General features: G+C 39.9%; 4 protein-coding genes across 6 annotated transcripts; 1 reads left to right on the forward strand and 3 right to left on the reverse strand.

Moving 5' to 3' along the window:
• Positions 1-9,867: 9,867 nt before the first annotated feature.
• On the reverse strand, positions 9,868-10,401 carry RB195_009245 (uncharacterized protein; the record flags this gene model as incomplete). The annotated part of the gene is made up of 1 exon (XM_064189708.1): positions 9,868-10,401. One exon carries the CDS (start codon positions 10,399-10,401, stop codon positions 9,868-9,870), a length of 534 nt encoding a protein of 177 aa, XP_064047292.1.
• On the reverse strand, positions 9,868-11,603 carry RB195_009246 (uncharacterized protein; the record flags this gene model as incomplete). Of its 2 annotated transcripts, XM_064189710.1 has the most annotated exons (3): positions 9,868-10,496; positions 10,560-11,257; positions 11,332-11,603. In XM_064189710.1, 3 exons carry the CDS (start codon positions 11,601-11,603, stop codon positions 9,868-9,870), a joined length of 1,599 nt encoding a protein of 532 aa, XP_064047291.1. The 2 variants fall into 2 exon arrangements, with proteins under 2 accessions (XP_064047291.1, XP_064047293.1); XM_064189709.1 differs by lacking the exon at positions 9,868-10,496 and having other exon boundaries at positions 10,504-11,257.
• A 65-nt stretch (positions 11,604-11,668) lies between these two features.
• On the reverse strand, positions 11,669-15,112 carry RB195_009247 (uncharacterized protein; the record flags this gene model as incomplete). Of its 2 annotated transcripts, XM_064189711.1 has the most annotated exons (3): positions 11,669-12,583; positions 12,740-12,848; positions 15,078-15,112. In XM_064189711.1, the coding sequence occupies 3 exons, from the start codon at positions 15,110-15,112 to the stop codon at positions 11,669-11,671; spliced, it is 1,059 nt and encodes a 352-aa protein (XP_064047294.1). The 2 variants fall into 2 exon arrangements, with proteins under 2 accessions (XP_064047294.1, XP_064047295.1); XM_064189712.1 differs by lacking the exons at positions 12,740-12,848; positions 15,078-15,112 and having other exon boundaries at positions 11,669-12,442.
• Positions 15,113-15,661: 549 nt separating this feature from the next.
• Positions 15,662-22,460, forward strand: RB195_009248 (uncharacterized protein; the record flags this gene model as incomplete). Its single annotated transcript, XM_064189713.1, has 21 exons — positions 15,662-15,769; positions 16,398-16,530; positions 16,588-16,699; positions 16,796-16,937; positions 16,993-17,102; positions 17,181-17,302; positions 17,356-17,427; positions 17,484-17,639; positions 18,314-18,438; positions 18,749-18,892; positions 19,155-19,280; positions 19,335-19,436; positions 19,505-19,556; positions 19,642-19,763; positions 20,061-20,183; positions 20,255-20,454; positions 20,516-20,616; positions 20,689-20,768; positions 20,831-20,922; positions 21,012-21,075; positions 22,359-22,460. The coding sequence occupies 21 exons, from the start codon at positions 15,662-15,664 to the stop codon at positions 22,458-22,460; spliced, it is 2,388 nt and encodes a 795-aa protein (XP_064047296.1).
• Positions 22,461-22,522: the final 62 nt, after the last annotated feature.

Here is a 22,522-nt window from a genome sequence, read left to right on the forward strand (position 1 = left end):
CGTCGTCGATGTCGGTGATTTCTTGGTGCCCAGACAGCTTATTTTCAGATTTCTAACATGCAGAAACGAACAATTTTAAAACGGGTCTACTGATGATGAGAAAAATACAACTATGCTCCCTGTGATGATTTAGCGGAGTGAGGTAGTGAGGGACTTGAATGACTAGTCGGGAAAGGTTGTTATAGATTTATGGACGACATCTATCATTACCTATACCTAGGAGAGCTATTGGAACTATCAAAGAACGGGAAAAATTACCTTCTCTCAATATTTTCGAAAACGCTAACATGCTCTGTACATATTTTCAAACGCAAGGAAAACAATTTTTTTCGTTCAAGATGTTCTCCAAAAAACTCCTGGAAATAAGACGAAACATACTCTCATCACGCTTTGCATACTCTCAACTGCACACAATGGATAGTCAGGGATATATTAAGTATACGGCAGAGCTCTTAATTTCTTCTTTCTAATTTCTTTTTTCTCTCTCTCCACCCTAATTCCTCTTGCGCCCTCGCAGTCCTTTTTCTTGTCGTGTCTTATGGTAGCTATTCGTCGAAAAGTCTGGTGCCTGGAAGAAATCCAGTAGCAGCAACATTCCAGTACAGTAGGATTTTCACTAAACCCATTTTCCAATGCCATACTCCAAATAACAAATTGAACAACATTCACATGACATACTGTTGTTCTCCGTATTGCTCCAAAATTTATGTTTTAGACATTTGGAGTAAGAACTGAACTGGTAGTGGATGTGGTTCTTTCGAAGTCCCTCGACGACTCGACGACCCCATTCAACATCTTTGCAGTGCTGTCCAATCCTGCAGCAGAGCAAATCGACGCCAGCATCCATCCCAATAAAACGAATTCGTATCTTGTTACCAGTCCGGCCCGCTTCTATGTAAAGTGCAAACAATCTTTTTTTCCAAACGTTTGCTTTTGTGTATTCTATGGATGAAGATTTAACAACATAATGATAGTTCCGAAATGAAAGAAAACATATTCTCATATTCTAAAAGTGAAAACTAAGTAGAAGCATCGAAATCTTCGAACAGAAGTAGAAAATCATTCCAGAGAAAGAGAAAAAAACGAGATACGGTAGAAAATAATCCACAAGAAAATGTTAGCGGATCAGTAGAGATGATCCAGTTAGAAACGCTAGTAAAACACAAAAAAGAAATGAGGAAACTCTTCGAGGTATCATATTTCAAAAGTCGGAAACCTAGTTTGAGAGGAGGTGAAACGCTATAATACAAGATATCGTTAATTTTGCAGCGACAGCGACAATGAATTCAAACTAACTCCAAAAAAATTCAAGGATTTGTGAAATCCTTACAAAGGTAACCACGAGACAAATGCAAGTAGGAAAACTGGCATTAAAATCAGAGAACGCTTAGCCTTATTTTGAACTCGCAGAGACTACATAATCCTATAGAACTTTCACCTTTACTACTAATAAAAGTAAACTGAAAGGAAGTAATGTGAAACTCCTGAAGAAAAAAATTCACGAATTATTCCATTCAAACAAATGTTAGGTGTGATACTATAAAATATGCACGAAAAAGAATTTTGCAAGAGATTACGACGTGAAGCCGCGTTGGTACGAGAAAGAGACACGCATCTTCTTGGCCCCTGCCCAGGTATTCAAAACTGTATGAATAATTGAGGAATTGAGGACTTTGAGGAATTCTTAGAGTTCTAAGGCTGTAAATTCTTAGAGTGCTTGAACCTGTTTCAGTTCGATTAAAGGCATCACTCCACGAATCTGAGGTGGCAAGGCTGACGCGCTCCAGTCGAACTCCTTGCAGAAAATAGTGCGCCAGAACGCCCGAAGCCGTACCTTCCGGGCCGTTTTTTACGGCAATTAGGAAGAAATGGACGGAATCACCCCCTCTCCATAATCTACTACGCCGCATACGAATACTCCATCTGAAATCCGTACCACCTCAGATTCGTGGAGTGATGTCATTACCGAATTCACGAAGTCTAAATTCACAAAGTAGAAGTTAGGGGAATTTCTTAATGGAGCACTCATCAATATTTACGTTCCGAGCACTTTTTGGACTATCTGGATGTGATAGCGAATAGAAGGGATAATTTGAAAATTGTGTTTAAAATAGTGAAGAGACTAGGTGAAGTGAAAAGAAAACGTTTTACAATTATTTCATCGTTGTTATTATTCCTACTGTTTTAATTATTTTGTTCACTGATTTATAATCGTCCTTATTTTTTTCTCACGAGTCAAGTTTCAACGACAAAGGACTCCCGCATCAATCTCTCGAAAATCGCAAAACTCCCAAACCTTTTCCCCACCCCTATCATCCTGTTCGTATTGAGGTTTCAGAGTAAAAATGCCCGCTGCTGATAATATTCCAGGTTTTTGCGAATTTTAATTAGATAGTATTACGGTGCACAAATAAGGTGATTTGAGAGGTCATTATCGAAGGATCGAAAAACTTTGAAGGTTGTTACTAGAAGAAGCCGATCAAACTCTAAAGTCATTCAGTGAACTTAGATGACCAGCAGCATCACCCCACCAATCTGAGGTGGTACGACTTTCAGGTGGAGTATTCGTATACGGGATCGTAGATTATGGAGAGGGGGCTGATTCCGCCCATTTCTTCCTAATTGCCGTGAAAAACGGCCTGGAAGATGCGACGAGTGCACTAGGCTGGCGTGCTCCAATCGAAGTCGTTGTAAAAGGTAGCGCGCCGTGACGCTCGAAGCCGTATCTTTTGCCTGCTTCATCTACGATCCCGTATACGAATACTCCACCTGAAATCCGTACCACCTAAAATTCGTGGAGTGACTGGCTTTAAAATTCAAGGAAAACCATTTGTCCCCTTATTGCGTCCGTTTCAGGTATTTTATAGGCATGCAAAACCAACTGCTTGACGAATTCCATTAAATCCTCAATGGTTTTCTGACGGAATAATTTCTTCATGTAGGCTGCAATTTGATAATATTCTCACGCACTTCCTCCCAGCCTTGTGGTTCTACAAGCGACGGCCATACGAGACGAACCTTCGGGCATATGCAGAAAATTTCCAAAGATAGAATATTCATCTATTCTCTACAAAGACAAGTTCAAATATTTTAATTGGCTCTATAGACAACTGTTGCATTACTGGAATTTGGACGGCGAATATTTAAGAATCAAAATTTAATATTTTCAATCGGTATACATACATAATCCAATACAGAAGAGATTGAGAATACGCATAAAATTTTCAACGGCAAAATTTTTTCCGGCTTACTGATGTGTCCAAGGGCTCCCTGAAATGTCCTGAAGAAATCCAGTTTTGAGACTGCGAGCCATCATTAAGGAATGTAAAAGAAAAAGAAATGAAATTTATGAAGAAAGTGCAGTTTAAAGTGAATGAAATGAAAGTTGACATGAAGGAAGTGGGAATGACATGTGAAGGTGAAGCGGAGCGGAGTTGCATGATGTTCTCGAGTAAGTTGCTAAGATGACTTCATAAAATAATAAATTTGGACTAAACCATGATGTGATGATGTCTAGGATGATCCATAAATTGCTGCTTAGAAAATGTAAGTATAAGAAAGTAAAAAGTAAGCGAGTCATTAGTCCCCCTTCGATATTTTGCTTAGAGTGTGTTACGATAAAAACAGCAGCCCTCTTTCTAGGGTCCAGTCTTATAGTTCTTAGATAATTTTCTATCTGTAATTTTGTTGTTTTTTTATTGGTTTTCACTCAATTGTAAGTGTGAAAATAGAAAACTGGTAATCTTATCATAGAATATAAGTCAGTCGTCAACTTCAGAGTCGAGAAATCCTAGATCCTAATCTGATTTTTCTTAAATTATTAAAGATTGCTGATCACGGAAAGTGATTGGACCGAATTGGACCAGCTCCTAACCTCAGTGAAAATCTGTGAGTAATCATTAACCTATTTATTTAATTATTAAGATTTCATCCTGTTATGCTGCTTCTCCAACGTTTATAATTACAGCATTATAATAGCATTATAATATTGTCTCAACATTTTGACATTTTTTTAAGGTATTTATCATATATTATCATATTTATATTTATTTGTGTTATTATTTTCTTAAATTTGTTTATTTATTTTTATTTGTTTAAATCATACTTAAACTTATGCATTTAGTTTTATTTTGATATTTTTCATTCATATTCAATCACTTCTATGAAAGAGAATATGAAAACCACACACACATACACAAGTCCTGCAAATCATTTCCCTAATTGGCATTAAGCCATACCGCACTCTGTTCGAGCAATAAATTTTCCCGCTAATTTTACTTTTTTGCTATTTTAACTTCGCTGTGATGTCGATTTTTCTACTCTAAATCTCTATATGAAGCTCTCATATAGTTTATTATTTTGGAAATTTTGGAAAGAACCGAAACACATACCTGTCTATATGGCCGGCGGCGAATGCGATGTGGTCGTCGACTAGGCAAAGAAGCAGAGAGGGGGAAGGCGGACGTGCTATCTGGGATGCATGAGGAAAGCCGCTTTGCTGTCACAATGACTGCCATATAAACGTTTTCAAACGCTTTTGAAATATTTGTTCATTTTTCGAGTTACTGAAAGAGTCATGTTAAGAAAATAAATTAGATTTGCATTGGGGAGCAATGAAGATGAAGTGGAACATGTTTGGAGCTGACTGAACACAGCTGAAACTCTGTTTTTTTTCCTGAATGTTTATTTCAGATAAATCCTGTATCATTAGAAAACAAATGTCCAATATTAGCAGAATCCTTCCATTCCTACCAATTCCCAAACCACTGAAGTATTTTTATACATTACTATATATTATATACATTTTACATTTGTTACATTTATTACATTTGCATACATTATTATATATATATATATATTATATTGACATTAATATACTATTCAGAAATTTTCCTCGGATTGCTTACATACCTGTAAATTACCTGATTTAGAAATAGTTAGGGATACCTCAACACAAAATATGTATTTCATGCCTGAGGTTATGCTGTATAGCAAAAAAGCAGGTGCCGGTTATTTTTTGAGTTTTCTTCATTGCTCGCTTACTATCCGGATTGTTTAGAAGAAAATACTAATTGGGATGCAACCTGCATTGGACACAGTAGAATCCATCATGGTCTTAATAGAAAGATAATAAAAATAAGTATATAAATGCGAACATTAAATAAATAAATAAAAATAAATTAACAATTAAAACAAAACAAACAAACAATAATAACATAAATAACAATATAGGCTCCTAGGTCACGGCCATACATTCTTCCTTTCTGGCCATTTTTATTCTTCCTTTCTAGCCATTTTTCAAAAGTCGCATACCTATTGAAAATATTTTATGTCTCACTAGTTCTCAGCGTACGATGGATTAAATCTCCAACGGCATGATATATCGACTTTTAAGGTCTTCCTCTAAAAGGTCTGAAATTGTGTTATTCTATTTGAGATTTAGGCTTGCGAGTTCCTCATCCATTTGTGAGAAAAAATAACTGCCGCAAGATTTGGAGATGAACTCTTCCTAAGCCACAAGAATGTTTCTTTATTTTAAAAGGAAAATTCATTTCTTGCCGCGTCTTCACATTCGCATGTAAGAAAATTTCAATAGAGATGGAGGACTCTCTCCTCGCGAAAAAAAAGTCCGTCCTTTGTGAGGATTGCGTGAGATTTCAAATTGATATTTCATCCAAATGTCCCAAATTCAGCAACTAATCTACGCAACAGTTCCGTTTATTTCTCGCTCTTCCTCAAAATCCACCTTAGAAATCTAACCGAAAGAAATTTTTAAGTAAAGAAGTAAGAAACTGATAAACTAGTGACAGATTTATTTTCTTACGGCAAAAAATTGTTAAGGAGAGGATATTGTCGAATCTAAAGACATAAGTACAAGGCATCTCTGCTTAGATCCCATCAATTTTGCGCTCTCTCAGGGCAATGGTGGAACTTTGGCGCTATGTGTACTTACAAGAAATTAATTTCTTGCCATATACTACCACTATACCCATAAAACCTGTTTATTATATTACCCTCATTTCATTTCGTCGTTTTTTTTTTGAGGTTTTAACGGATTTTCCCTAGCGTCCTTCACATTAGCGTAAGTGGCGAACTTTTTCTCTTTTGTCATGCATGAGAAGTGAGCCCTCCTCTCTTTTGAGCCTATGGACAACGAATATGGGTGAATTGAGTCGAATAGAGACTTTTAGACTGGCGATGAGAGAGATCCCAAGAAGCATTTTTGTATTTTAGCTCCTAACAACTCCCTCCAATGTTATTCTGCTTGCTAAATCCATTAGTTTTTTTTTCGAATATAAACTATGCAGTGGTAGCGCAACTAACGAATATACTAATAGTCCGCGACGAATATGTTCATCCAACTGAATTCGGTTGAAGCACCGCAAAGAGAACGTATGAAAAATGTGTCAAGCATAGAATATGAGCATGCATCGCGTTCGGCGGATAAAGCCAGCATAGCACGAGAAGATCGATGCTGTTAGGTTTTCTTTTCCACGAACACATGGGTTTCAGGCTGCAATTCACGAGTACAAGTGCGCAGTATAAGCTCAATTCTCTTTAATCATCCTGAAAACGGCATAAGAACCGGCTTTTTCGTGGCAAATCCCCCTACGAAGCACCTAGCTACGTGTCACGTATGCCAGGGCGGGCACATGCGCCGCGTCTGCCAACGAGCGCGAGAGGCAGCGTAGATAGTATCCTATTGATCGTGCACTTGTCCACTCGCGGATACAGCGCGTATGTCTGCTCTAGAATATATGACACGTTGTTAGGTGCATCGTAAGGAGATTCGCTCCTGTAAGATTGTTTCTCACGCTGTTTTTCTGGAAAATTACGAGTAATTGATAGATGATTGCGCCCATACTCGTGACTTGAACCCCTCATTCTATCTATTCGCGGAGAAATCTTAACATTCTCAATTTCATACTGTGTTCCCATTAAACAAAACAAATAGGCAACGACTATAGTTAGGTTGGTTTTACGTTTGAAAGAGCACAGTCTATTTTGATACATTGCAAAAATGATTTTAGAATTTAAAAACATTGTAAGAATACCTTTGAAAGCTTTGTTTCCTTTCTTTCTCATGTATTTAATCTAATGAATTTGCACACAAGGCTTATGCTACACTATCACTTTCTAGATCACCACTTTAATTAGAAACAACGTACAATTTTCTAATTTAGAGTGGACCACATGAAAAGTGACGGGCTATGGAAAATCCAGACATACGGTAATTCCTTGAACCAAAGAAGCCGGTAAGGACACTGTACTCTAGAGCAGATTCTTCAAAAAGCCTGCTTTTTTAAGTGTAAGTCGTTGAATTCGCAGAAAGGTGGCATGAGGCATGGGGCATGGGAACTGATGGCGCGCATCTTCAAAAATTTTCCGAAGACATTGGATGCTTGTATTGAAGCTATGGTCATTCTGTATGTGATGTGTGAGAGCTTAAGTATAATTTTCTGACTATTAAATAGAAAAAGTATTTTTTATTTGGATCATTTGGTGCAAAATTGTGGGTAATTTTTTGCGTCACGCTTCACGTAGACCACAGTGTACATTTCCATGGCTTTTGCAATAAAAAACGAAAACAACAGTTAGGAGCAAATTCTACGTGAGGAATCAGCACTTGTAGGAGAAACTTAATGCAACTCTTTGTAATTTTCAAATTTCTGTCACATTCGCTAACGTAAAAGAGGCAAGTGTTGTGAAAACAAAATCATATTGTAATAATTGAGTGTACACCTGTTATTTATCTCTCTGCCACCCAAAATGCATCAGTTCAGTCGTATCTTTACAATGTACATTTATATATAATATGCATATATTCCTTATGTATATTTATAATAACAGTAGTAATTGTTCTTTCTGATGTTACCACTTACGTAAAGACGTGTGCATATTTCCATAAAAATCTTTCTGCTTTTGATACCGTATGTATATTCAGAGCAGAATTTCTGTATCCTCTAGTTACAATCTCAAATGATCCGCATAACAATGCTACCCCTATGCGAGCACTGATCTCTAAACATGGCTCTATTTTCATTAAAAATTTCATTGATTTCAACTTTTACTTCTAAACCAGTTATCGACACTGTCAAAGAAATAGTCTGTTTTCGTTGAATCTCCTGAAGTTGATCTATAATGCATTCCTCTATTCTCACATCTTCGTTAAGTACAAATGTACTCTCTGCACTTCATTACTAAAATGCATGCCTCTCTTTGAGCATAAATCCAAAAAAAAAATGAATATAAAAAAATTAAAATTAAGGTTAAAAAATATAAAAGATAAATTCATGCCAACACGGACAACATGCTAATTTGAAGCACTAACTTGGCGTATTGGTTGAAGACTGAGCACTACCGGCTCATACTCTCTACGTGGAAGAACAACAAGTCCTATGCCAAATACAGTTGGGTTGAAACGACCGAATGCGCTAAGCGGCTGCGCTCGAAGCGGCGCGGCAAAGTTAGTGATTGGGACCCATCGCAACGCTTCGAGCGCAGCGTTGCTTACGCAACTGCGCCTAACTTCATGTCATTTTGACCCCACCATAGTTGGTCGGATTCGATAAAGGATAAAAGATAAAGTTTCTGTTGTTAATCAATCCGCTTGGGATGCGCCCCCACGTTCACTTCAATTCAGAATCGTTTGAGGTTTATGAACGTGTAACCGGCTCATACAATGACTTGCGGTGGCTGCCGATGTGTCGCGTCAGTGTTTTTATCCTCCCAGACAAGTCTGGTACCAATTTATCGACCCCGGAGGGATGAAAGGCTTGGTGAGCGCTAGGGCGGATTCGGTCGGGTTCGATACCCGGGTATATAACAGGACATAGCATAGCAGCATCCATTACTCACTAATACTTTTCTATTGCTGACGGTCTTTCTCAACAACGTGCACGAAGTCTTCGTCGGGAAAACTCCGAGACGTTGTCGACTCGATAAATACAAGTAAATCGGCAAATAGGCCCAAATTCTCTATTTGCGATCACTAGTAGGATGCCTGTAAATCACAATGGAGCTAGGAAAAGAATCCAGATGTAGGTTTGCAGACATTTTATTTTAATGTTTTATCAAAAATTCAAAGCCAATTTGTTTGGTCTATTGCGTTGATTGAATGCAATTTTTTGTCTTTTCTTCACATGCATTTCTACAACTTTTATAAAGTGAACACCTCCGAGAACAGAACAATTGATAACTAAATTGTTTGCACAGAAAGGAAAAAACAGAAATCCTGCACAGTGCTCGTATTCAACTCTTCCGCACATTTGAGTGTTTGCTTGTAAATATCAGGGGAACGAAAAGAATTTTGAAGTAGAACTGCGGTGGTTCAGTTGTTCTCATTTTCTCTTTTTTCGCTTTCCTTTTTTCTTTTTTTTTCTTTTTTTTTCATATTCTCTCTTCTTTTCCCTTCTCCTTCTGGTGAACCGGAAAAAAGTCGTTGCCAGAAGAAAAAAAGGAAAACAAAAAATTAGGTTGTATATACAAATATATAAACAACTAAAGATCTTTATAAAAGTCTCCACTACAAGCTTACTTACTTGAACATGGCCCGCCACGACGGCGGGCCCCAGCATCCTTCCACTCGTTTCGTCCCCGCCATTGTCATCCAAGATGTTCTCAAGCTCGTGAGGACGAGACGAGGCCTGAGCCGTATCCACTGAGCCCAGCTGGCCACCGCAGCGAACACGCACCCATCTCGTTGGCGGCCCCTCGGGGGCGTTTAGCGTCCCTGGGATCCACTCTAGCGTTCTTTTAGTCCATCTATCGTCGATTCTTCTCATGATGTGACCGGCCCATCTATGTTTTGCTTTCGATACATATTCCGCTGGGTCGCGAAGACGGGACATTACTCTTAAGTCGGAGCTACGAAGACCGACAAGGTGTTGTGCGCCGGTTAAACTTCAGGAGACATCTCTCAAGGGCTCTGTGGGTAGTAAGTAGCTTCCTAGACGTGGCCGCGGTGTCTGCCCACGTCTCCGCTGCGTAACAGAGCGCTGGAAGGACTGTCGAGTCGAACAGATGGGCACGAAGATTTTGGTCCGTAGCTTCCCTGACGGCTGCGAATGCTGCCCATGCTGCTCTCATTCTTCTATTCAGTTCTTCCTTCAAGTCGTTTTCCATGTTCATAGAACGTCCAAGGTATACGTATGACGGAGTTTCCACGATTTGGAAGCCTTCAAGTTGTACTCCTCCGTCCTCGCAGTTCTTCATGAACTGTGTCTTCTTTCTGTTTATTCGTAGTCCTATTCTCTTCCCTACTTCGTTCAATTCGTTGAGCATCGTTTCTGCTTCATTGGTACTGCTCGAAAAGAGAACGATGTCGTCCGCGAAACGAAGGTTCGAAAGAAATCTTCCATCAACACGTATGCCCCTTTCTTCCAAGGATAGTGATTTCATTATCCATTGCAATGCAGCCGGAACAGCTTCGGCGATATAGTATCGCCTTGTCGTACCCCCTTTCCAATGGGTATGGTGAGAGGGCGGTGGAAAAGCTGTATCCTAGTCGCATCGTTCGTAGCAATTGGCTAATGTCCTCACATACGACGCGTCCACACCTTGATCGACCAGCGCTGACAGTATTGCATTCGTTTCTACGCTGTCAAAGGTTTTCTCGTAGTCGACGAAGGTTAGAACTAGGGGCAGGCGGTATTCCCGGCAAACCTCAGACCCCGACACGGTCTGGATGTGGCCAAGCAGCGAACCCTTGGCGGAATCCAGCTTGTTCTTGAGGCGGGCTTCATCCAGCGTCCTAGATATGCGTGTGAGGATGATCTTGGTGAATAATTTGTATAACACGCTCAGCAAGCATATCGGACGGTAGTTCCGAAGGTCCTCTCGGTCACCTTTCTTATGGATAAGAACGGTTCGCGAGGTCTTCCACTGGTCTGGGATCCTTTCCTTCTGAAGATAGGATGTCATGTGCGCTGATAAGATTACATGAAGCGGATGGCCACCAGCCCGAAGAAAGTCTGCCGATATAAAATCAGGTCCGGGGGCTGTGCCAGATTTCATGCTCTTGATAGCGACTCGTACTTCCGAAGGGAGAATCCGTGGTGGAGCTTCGCCAGTGGGGATGATTGGGCTTAACACAGGAGTTGATGAACGGAAAAGGTTCGAGTAGAACCTCTCCGTAATGATTTCCATCTCACGACGAGAAGACGTGCGAGTCCCGTCTTCGCTTAGCAAGGTTGCTAGCGGAATTCGCGGAGATCCCTGCGGCACTTCTTTAGACTCGTTCTTCTTTGTGCTGCTTCTAGAATCTTCTTCTGCCTGTACTTCAAAAGATCCTCCTGCAACGCTTTTCTGCAGCTAATGTTTGCTACTAACCGCTCAATGTGCGATGCATTCGGATCAAGCCTCAAAGCCCTTCTTCTTCCTAACAATTCCTTGGTGGTCTTCGAAATTCGATCCAAGTTTGTCGTGCGCGACTTCGAGGCACGTTCAGCACAGGCTCGTAATCCTCTGAGCAGCATCTCGTAGTCCACGTTTGGGTCCTCCTCGATGTGCCAGTCACCTTGGGACAGGGAGTCCTCGAGTACGCAATCGTCGTAGACGACTTCTTTTCTCCTTCGTTGCCGATAGCACATGTTCTTTTCCATCGTGTGGCTAAGTCGTATTTTCGCACGAAGGAGACGGTGATCAGAACCACTACAAAAGGATGGTACTACTGAGACGTCAAATAGACACCACCTCCGGTTGGTGAGTATGTGGTCGATCTCCGCACGAGTCGCGCCATTGGGCGATTCCCATGTCCACCGACGATGATCTTTTTCATGAAAAGAGAGTTCCCATGAAAGAGGCGAGCGGCGGACAACAGCCCGGCGAGACGATTGCCATTTTCATTCCGGTCCCCTAGTCCAAATCTTCCAATCCTGTATTCCTCTTCTGTGGCCTTTCCTAGTTTTGCGTTGAAGTCTCCGACAACGAACTTGTAAAAGGACTTCTCGTTGTGGACTACTTCCTCCAGCTCCTCGTAAAACGCGTCCAATTCGGAATCATCAGCTGCTGATGTTGGTGAATAGCAGTTGATGATACTGATGGATTTTTGGCGCAGAGGGCGGAGGCGAAGAATGGCCAGACGAGGTGACAGGATCTCGTGAGAATCGACGAGATGGACGACAGATGGGTGCACAACGAAACCAACACCGCCTACATTTCGCGACGGAACCTTCTCTCCACGAATGACGAGTGTACCGTCATTCATCTGTCGTACGTCGCTCCTTCTGCACTTGGTCTCCTGCAGAGCAATCACGTGAAATTTGATACGCTCTGCAGCTCCGAGAAGGGCATGCAGGTCGGCGTCTTTGGAAACTGTTCTCGCGTTGTAAGTACACAGTCTGAGACAGTCTCCATGGCGAGTCGTGCGTGTGTCGCCTTGGTCCAGAATCAATGACGTCCTGAGCAACCTGAGATTTGATCGCCTCTCACCGGTCGCCATACCGTCCGACGTCTGAGACGGCAGGGCCCAGTGTGCAGGGTACTGAGGCAGTGAATATGCTGGAGTGGCAAAGAGACTTTTCCCCAAACTAAGCAGCCATGCCACGGCGAGCTTAGCTTTCACCACAGGTCGTCGCCCAACCTATATGGATCATGGAACCACCTTGCGACATTTTGCCAAGACGGTGGTGAATCTTAGCAGTGGTTTACTCTTAGCTAGGCTTCCGATTCCGAGAAGTCGGAATGTCGGATGTGTCGAACTCCTTCTCAGCTTGGGAGACCCTGCCGGAGGACGAACCTCCGCTGTGCATCGCAGTTCGACGCCCAGTGTCACCTCCACGCCACTATGAGGCGGTAAACCGTTGTGGAGGCCACTACAAGCAATAATTGGTAAATGTGTATCGAATCTAAAATAAGATTTATATCTTCTCTATCTGGAAAACTCAAAACAGAACCTCCTCCTCCAATCAAAAAAGTCCCGGAATCGACATTAATCTCTAATTTTACTGTATTCTACTTATTATTATTTCAATCGCCAAAATAGAAGAAGAAAAGTCATTTTTTTTCTCGAATCAAAACCTGAAAGCCGGATATCGATCGGGCGAATGTATGGACACATCTTAGCGGGGAACTGCACAATATGACATTTTCTTTTAAAAAAAAAGCACATGCATCTTAAAGTAACGCGAAAAAAATAGTAGCGTCGGCGCCGCCGCCCTTCTATCCCAGGAGCACTCATTAATCGGGCGGAAATTAACAGTGCATAGTGCACACATCCGGAAACACTCCAAGTTTTTGAATTTCGCTGTGCGGGGTTTGAAGCGAATCGCTTTGTTTTTCTTTCCTTTATGTACGCGAACATTTTCGAATAAACATGCTGTTCTGATGTTTTTCACAGCGTTGTTTTCGAAATTTGCCAACGTCTCTTCACTATCCCAGGAACAACCCATTAGGAAAAAAACCGTCCACTTTCCTTCTCTATTAACTCGACATTAATTCTAGATTTTTTTTGTCGACACTAATTCTAGATTTTTCAATTAAGCTTCTCTCAGTTATCAACTTTTTCTCGAGCAAATTCTTTGAGAGTTCTAGAAAAAAAAAACATAAGAAAGGACAACCGCTTCTCCACTCCATCTCTCGTCGAATTCTCCAAACAAACCATTCATCTTGTCGCTCTCCTGTCCCTCTCTTGTGCTCAAAAGTAAAATTAGGTACTCAGTGGGGGAAAAACCTCGGAATGGACTATTTAGAGTAATGCTTCAGTACATTGATAGTTTCTAAACGATCAAAACTTCGGAACCTCAAATTCTCATTTTATAACACTAGACGAGTAGGAGCATGATTAAATGAACTTTTGAGTCATGTAATAAATAATCGATACTTTGGGTTCCCTTTAGTTTCCATAATTAAACCGAGACTTTCTACACCAAAAACATGTCCTCCCTCATTCGCCAGGCACGGCTCTCCCACCTTTTTTCTCAGTAAACTTTCAACGTCTCTCTTGTAAAGTTCACTCGACGCGAAAAAAACACCTCCGGTGCAATTGGAAAATCGAATTATTTATGGGATAACCCAATACAATAAATTAGCGTCAACAATGTCGTGTTGGTAGGAATGACGGGGAATCGAGCCCCCTCCTCTCGTATTTATTTGAAATCGGACCGCAGTTGCGTCCGTGCTTGCTGCTCACGTCTAAATTTCCCTTTCTTCTGTAATATTTTCTTCTTCACGTTTTACGATCCTTTCTCATCTTTATAAAGGTGTATGGCCTTAAGAATGAAAATTCGAAAGCAGGATAGAACGTGTTTTGTATATTTGTAAATTTGTATTGTTGTTATTATTTGTATATATGTTGCATCGCATGTTATTATTTGTAAATACATGTAGATTTGCATATACTACATTATATGTTTTACTTATAATTTTTCTTCTATTTTGTTTGTCAGTTTATATTGGTTTTTGTTATGTTTGTTTTGTGATATTATGTATTTGTATATAGAATAGGGGGAGGTTGAGGAAATGAGGGTTAGATAGAAATCTAAGAGGAGTTCGGAAAAAAATGTAGTTTTTTCTTTGTTTTCTTTGAGGGGGAGGGGGCACTCGACCGCACTCTTAATTCTGGAAGCTCTATCTTACTTTTTTCTCTTAGTAATTTTAGCTTACATGTACATAGATCCTGTAAGACTAATGCTTAGGTTTTAGGGTCCCCGACTCTTTTAGTCATTTACTTCCATAGATTTGGGCGCGGTTGAGTGCTGCCAACCATATTCCTAAGAATTATATGTATTTATGTTGCACTAGTAATTAGTTTACCCGAGAGTTTTTGTGCTGAAACATTTAACCACACCACATTTAAAGGCATCACCCTGCTGAAACCCGGACCACCCCACGAATTTGGGGTGGTCCGGGTTTCAGCAGGGTTATGCCTATACAGGATCGTATATTATGGAGAGAAGGGTGATTCTGTCCTTTTCTTCCTAACTGCCGTAAAAAACTACGCAGAAGATGCGGCTTCGAGCGTTCCGGGGCGCCATTTCCTACAACGAGTTCGATTGGAGCGCGCCAGCCTTGTGCAAGCGCCGCATCTTCTAGGCCGTTTTTTTTAACGGCAATTAGGAAGAAATAGACGGAATCACCTTCCTCCCCATGATCTACGACGACGTATAGGCATAACTAACTACATAAATGCTTATGGTATTTGTTGCAGGTGACCATTCTCATGAGAAATTTGACCCAAATCCAAATTGTAAGTGTATATACTGCATTTTAATGTTTCGTTTCCGAGAAGTCAGAGTCATCTGTCCGCGCTAGTTCGCTTTTTTTTTCCTAACGATTACTCATCCTCGAGAACACAGCACGAAACACATGCCTCGAAACATTTTCACCTCACAGCATGCTAGTGCTAGTAGTACACCAACTTAATCCAGTGTGAATCTGAGAAACCTGACTGTATCCGAGCTTCAGAATCCTCTAATTCGAGTCTCTTAGCTAGAGATTTAATACATGAGAATTTCACGTGCACTTGCTCGGTGAATCGATACCTTTGTTATTCCCGACGTTTAAACGTCGTCAAGGTGTCATGACAAACATTTCGTTTCCTCTCTGACAGCTGTATTTACGTTGTTGTTTTTTTTAATGCGTATTTTTGCTGGAAACATGAATGATATATTCTAAGTTTTGAATAATTCCGATTTCAGTTGTTTCCCCACAAACCGTCGCAATGGCGACGGACAGCTCTTCTACCGCCTTGATGAACCGATTCACAACGAATCAAGACCAACAAACAGCTATTCAATTCGCTTTTTTTAATGCACTTTTATTCGTTCTGGTGAGTCATGTACTCTTCTGTTGAGAAGATATTTTTCTAATATTCTGCAGAGTTGGAATTGAAGCACTTTCTCCACACGAAGTATTTATGCATTCCGCTTGTAAAACGAAAAAAAAAACACCTAAACGGTCGATAACAACAATCACTTAGCATCGATTGTAGGTCCCAGCGCTAGTTTCATCCTTTTCTTCCTCGGAAACAGCTGCACTTCGCACACCTTCAAGTGGTTTTTTTTTCGGTTAATATCATAGAACGTAAGTGGCTAACGTAGCAAGTATGATGCAAAGTTTTTAATCAGTAAAGAATGTTCTTATCAATTAGGATTTAGTAACGTTCTTGGATTTTTGTCGTTGCAGTACCTTCACCAAAGATCACCATCCATTTTGTTTTCTGGTCTTTTGACTTGGTGACTCTTGTCTTTCTTGGATTTTTTAAATTATTGGATGGAGTTTTTGCAACACTAGGAATGAGATTGAAGCAAAACAACTAGTAACGAAACATCTAAACCTCTAGTGCAGTGTTACTTATTTGAATTTGAACCGCCACTGTAGAAATGTATTTAAAAGACTGGCACCGTTCAAAAAAACCTTCGATTCTTAATTTTTCGAAACAAAGCCAACCACTTCAGACAGGAATATGCCTCTGCGGACTGCTTGCTTTGTACAATATGATGTACATGTTTCTGTCACCAATGTTGTGGGCAGTACTTGTTGGTACTGTATTGTTCCCGTTCAAAAAGAAAGTGACCGATGTTGTCCAAGGTAAATCATCCCTATTTGGATTCGCGTTAATTCTTCCTGACTCTTTCTCTGTTTTAGGATGGTTGAGTAGAATACAGGAGAAGAATCAAACTTTAGTGGTTGGGCTTATAACAATGCCATTTTGCAGCTTTCGAGACTTCTCCGAGTTCATTTATACAACGTTTATGAGGTAATCGACGTTATTATACAACACTAGCAATTTTCTCACTTTACAGCATTTTTACTTTGTCTTACTTTTGTGAGAATAAATAACTTTTTACTTTAGTCGCACGGGATTACAAGTGGCCATCGCATACATCGTCTTAAAGCTCCTCACTTACGAACGCACTTTCGTGTATTTGATTAGTTGTGCTGGCGATATCTACAGCATGATTGATAGCTTCATTGTTTTCTTCTCCAAACCTTGGGTAAATTTTTACCTCGTTTTACATTACCTTCGTTGTCATGTCATCAATTTTGCAGGTGCTCCCCGTAATCTTAGTCTACTTCTGCGCCTATGCGGCCTGGATTTACGTACAACAACCTGGAGCAGTGAACAAAAAACTGGCTCGTGTACTTTCTCTGCCAGTGTGGTAGGATGCCTGAAATTCTCTATTACTGAAGTTTTCATTCTTAATTCTTATTACTGTATGTAAGATTTCCATATCTAGGCTCTACGCTCTTTCGTTTATGTCATTTTACTTCGGCGTCTTCCGAGCGGCAGTGTTCAGTGCTTCAGGTGCAGTGCTTGGAGCTTTGTCGGCCGGTGCTTGGGTTGTGGATAATGGGACTGGTAAAACAGATACTTTCCTGGCATTTGTTCCTTCTTTATTCTATTGAATTCAGAACATAAAGATGACGACGAGGTTAAGCTCATCAAAGAAGAAGAGCCAGTTAAAAGTAAACCTCCAGCAGATGGTAAGTATAATATATGCGGAAATTCTGATTATCAACAATGATACGAATTTCTACAGACTCTGCATCCGTTGTCTCCATTGACAAGGCACTTGGTAGTGATAAACTCATCCTTATAATCGCTGCTTTATGTGCACTCTCGTGGATTGTTCGTCACGACAACGCCTTGCTAATTGTAATAATTCCCTTCATTTTTGCTGCGTTCGGGAGACTAGGTGAGTTCGAACTCATAATCGGATATATCCTTTTCTATTATTTACGAATCCTGAAGAGCAAATAGAGCTCGTGCAATACAGCAGCTTCTTGTCGATAGCCTTCAAGTCATTCCTTTTAAATTTGAAACAATAGGCTTCCAATATACAAACCACCACCGAAATTTGCACAGAGAACTGAGTTACCCCACGCATCTAGTTCAGTGGCTTATGAAGTTATTAAAGAGGATTATATGCTTAGGGTTAATCAATAAGCATGTGGTACGACAAGAAAAACGGTTACATACACGGTTTGCAGTTCCAGTCTCATATTTTCTATCCAAATAGTTTTTTTTCATCTATTTTTACTTTCACGAATTCTCGATTATGGTCTCTTTACGCGACCCTGTGGACCTTTTTATTCGAATACAGACATCTCTTCGGAAACTTTTCGATTGCTAAGGCTACTTCTGGTATTTCCTCCCATTCATCAATCTTCAGAATATTATTCGTAGAGTCTCTCTATATAGAAAAGATTCTGACAACGCATTTCCTTCAAGTAGAATCACCTCGGGGTTCTTCACAGAAGCATTATAATGGTTAAAATTGATGTGTGTTTCATCTCACAGCCTTTCATCGTACTTTCTGTAATATCATTTCCACAACAGTGTCGTCATTTCGTTAAGACACTTATTCAGGGTCTAACAGCGGCGTCTTTGCGGCAATTGGTGGAGCATTGTCTTCTGTATGGGAGCGCATTTACCCACAGGCTAAGAAACTCGTGGATATCACCGTTGCGGGTTCTTTGCGACAGTTCGTCAAGGTAGAGCTGTTCTAGCTAGTAAACATCATTTATAAGTCAAATAATTTGGTTGTTCTAGTTGTTTAAATAACGTTACAGTTCTCCAATGGTCGTAGTTTACCCTTCTTCCTAGAAGAATTACCAAACCTATCTGTTAGAACGAAAACTTGTGTTATAGTTTACAATCTTAGCATGTCTTAAAACATAGAAATCTTACAAAAATCTGCAATAATGACATAGAACAGCGCTGATAATTTTGATGTAATTTTACTGGAAGGATGATGTGCTTGCTCACTTTTTTAAAAAGATTTTTTCCTTTCCATTGCTTTAGGTGCTCTTCACCTCCGATCAGATGTTGGTGTCTTCTCTCTACGCAAAGATGGACGTGCTATCGTCTGTGGTTGTTATGCTTCTTTTGGCATTTTCTGCTATTTCCGGATTGATATTCGTTGGAATTCAGCTGCACAATGAAACGGTTAGTCAGATTCATGCAGTAGTAAGTCATTGAGTTCTAAAGTGTTTTAGCGGTCTTTTTCTTATGCACAGTGGAAAATAGTAAGACCCAAATATTTTCATCTGTCTGTTTGAAGGATGATAACATAACGGTTTCAGTTACATTTTTCGCTTAGTTAATATTTATCTATCTTAGATATATTCCTTGTTTACTGGAATTTATCTATGCTGCTCATAAGTTACGTGTATTTTGACCATTATGGGTGTAGTCAGATTCTGCTCAGGTTCATATTGCTCGCCTTGCTTCGAATGTTGTCAACTCTCGTCCAGATTGGGTGAATGCGGCAATGAATTTCACTGAGGATAAGCTGGAGGATCATCAAATTGACATCAATAATTACGTAGAACAGGTCGTATATGTTGAGCTGAGGTGTTGTTGCCAACAATTATTTTTTGCTTTCCAGGCCTATCAACAAGGTCGAGCTTGGCTGGCTTCGAATGTGCGAGCATTGGCAGATCCTAAGGATACTGTAAGAGCAGATATGCTTGAGGCGCAAGTAAAGCAGGTGAGTTTCTAGTATGATCCGGTTATCTCGTTCCTTATTTCCCTACTCTCAAAAGCAAAGCAATTAAGATTGTTGATAACCTGTACAAGATGTGGGAGCAGAGGAATATCCCTCAACCGGGTAATGTGGCATGATGCTTTCACCTCCGACTTTTTTATGACTTCGTCCTTCCTTTTTTTTACATAATTCATCTGGTTTAATTCAGAATCTACAACTACGCAAGTTCGCGTTGATTGGAAGACCCAATTGATGTCAGTCACAGATATACATGCTCTCAAGCAGGAAATCACTTTGATTGTACAGGAAAACATGGACACCTTGATGAACGTAGGTCTCATTCTTCATTTTCCAGATTTTTCTTTCTTGGATTTTCTCTTGACATGCCTGTAGAGGGTATTTTTGCCCTTACCGAGACCTCTTGCTGAAAATCTTTGTTTCTTTCCTGCCTCCTCCAGTAACAGCAACACAACCTTCGACTACACAACAACGGGTTGGTTAGCTCTCCTAGAGAATTTTCCGACGTTTCTCTAGGAGGGTCAGCAACTCGTTGTTTTGGCGAATGTTTGGTGTTTCCGTATTTAACTGTTGGTTAGAATTTAATCCTTTGAAAGGAACTCATTCTAGGTAGCGCGATCCCTGTGGGCTGTAGTTGCTACAAATTTGACTTTCATCATTTCTTTACTTGGTGCTTTTGCTGGTCTCATTCTCGACTTTGGAATGGATATTATCAATTTAGTCATAGAGATAGTGAGTTACTTGATGTTTCTTTATTTGAGATTCACGACTACTCAGTTACATGCAAGTAATTGTAAATGCAGATCGTCTTCCTTACTATGGTTTATTACCTTTTGTCCGCCTCTCGCGATCGTTGGCTTCCAATCGAATGGATGAGTAATTTGGCAGAATTGGTATCGGTGTCTGACTCCCAATCAAGAGCTGCTAGAAACGCGGTGTATTCTAAGCCTGCTTCAGCGGTATCCACTTACGATGTGACTGCCGCTTTCGAACAGGCCATTTTGTATGTGCTTCATTATTTTAACCAGGTTTTGTATAGTCTTGATGACGTTGAATTTATCTAGCGGCGTTTTTGTTCTTTCGTCGAAGATGGCTGTTTTTTACGGTCTCTACACGTATTTTGTGCACAGTCTTTTTGATCTTAACGTGGTGTTTGTTCCATGCAGTAAGTTTTTCAGTTTCTTTCAAGGCTTCGGCCCACCTTTTTTTTATTAGAATCCTTCAATTTTTTCTACAGTGCTCGCTGCTCTCTTCGCTGCCATCCCAATCATGCCTCCATATATTGTATGCATTTTTGGAGTCTTCGAATTATGGCTGGTAAATCATTTGAAGTCCAATCTTTCATCTGATATTGTCAGTAAGTCCATTATATTTTTCAGGCGCGTAGTGAATTGTCTGCCGCGATAGTATTCGCTTTGATGTCATTCGCACCGCAAATGTTCGCTGATGTCACATTCTACAGGGAAGTCAAGTAAGCATTACATTGCTACCCATTTTTTAATCAATTTGAACTGTCACATTGTCCTTTTATCGACTTTGATGGGAAGATTATATATTCAGATTTTCTCATCCTTACGTAACTGGTCTATCTATCATCGGTGGCATGTATTGGCTTGGACTACAAGTAAGTATTTCTTAACTAATCTTTATCCCATAGGTTATTATGCGCAAATCTTTGTTCTTAAAAGTTGTAAAAAAATGTAGAAATGTAAAATAACTCATACTGATTAAGTAAAGCCATTTCCATAGTTTTTGCTGAAAGCTTTTTCTTTGTGGAGTTTGAAAATTTGTTTCTGCATAACCGTCAGTTATCAGTTACTTTTGTCCCAGTTTCTTCATCAATTACAGAATTTTATCGCTGATGATCCTTGACACCGCATGTAATAGCAAAATAGAAACCTGTGCAAAGCAAGTAGTTTCTTCGGCATGTTGGCAACTTTCCAAGGTCATTACCGTGTTGGGTATCAGCAGAACGGAATGTTCAGGCTTTTGTTCCGATTATTCAGAAAATGCGAAAAGTTAGGAGAAAAACAACCCCAACTATTCACCTGTTAACTTACACGCTCCATGTAAAGTTCTTCGCTTGAATGTTGCTTTTAAAAGTTGAAGCAGTCAAATATTGACACTGTCATTTGACTATTCTTGTTTCATTGAATTAAACAGTTTTATAACTCCTTACTTATTTTGCAAAATTTATTGCATGTTTTTGGTAGTCGCCGCCAATTCGTGACTAGTATATGTTACGTAATTCGTAATTTCATGCTTATTTTGCTGCTTCAACCTGTGGTTATCTGAACGGCCTTACCCGTATCTTCCTATATAAAGATTCACTTTTTTGAGATTTCATGAAGTCTCCTGTTACCTGCAGTTATTCACGTCATTTGTTTCGAAAAGCTGTTGTTTCCAACTAATGAGGGGTCAACAGATTTTTTTTAGTTCAAGAAAAATCCCCTTTTAACCACAGATTTAAAAATAAGTTCACCTTGGTGCTCAGTTTCTCGTAGTCGCTCGTCGTGTCATGTTCTAGCAATGTTCTGAATAATTTTCGACACTAGTCATATGGGGTTAAGTGTAATTTCTACTGAAATTTCTTATGGATAGTTAATTTCTTAGTAATAATACACTGCTCAGTTTAAAGATTAAGCTATGCATGTCGAGTTCATCTAAAGAGAAACTGCGAACGGCTCATTAGAGCAGATGACACTTATTTGGAAAGTCCTTTTGGATAACTGCGGCAATTGTAGAACTAATACATGCGAATAAACCATAACTTTCGAAAGGGTGCAATTATTAGAGCAAATCAATCATCTTTGGATGTAGTTTGCTGACTTTAAATAATACACAATAACACATATCAGTACCATACATACAATCAGTAATAATACACTCTTCCTATCTATATTTCAGGGTGCTATAATTGGACCGATTGTTCTTTGTTCGTTCTTGGTACTCATCAACGTCTTCATGCAGTATGCAGGACCCAAAGGAGAGAAAGTGAAAACTGGATGAAAAAAGGATTGACTCAAAGAAGACAGGAGTATTTTGATGGAAAATCTGATGACTCCTTATGA

The sequence above is a fragment of the Necator americanus genome, chromosome III, assembly GCF_031761385.1.
Source record: "Necator americanus strain Aroian chromosome III, whole genome shotgun sequence".
Classification (NCBI taxonomy): Eukaryota; Metazoa; Nematoda; class Chromadorea; order Rhabditida; family Ancylostomatidae; genus Necator; species Necator americanus.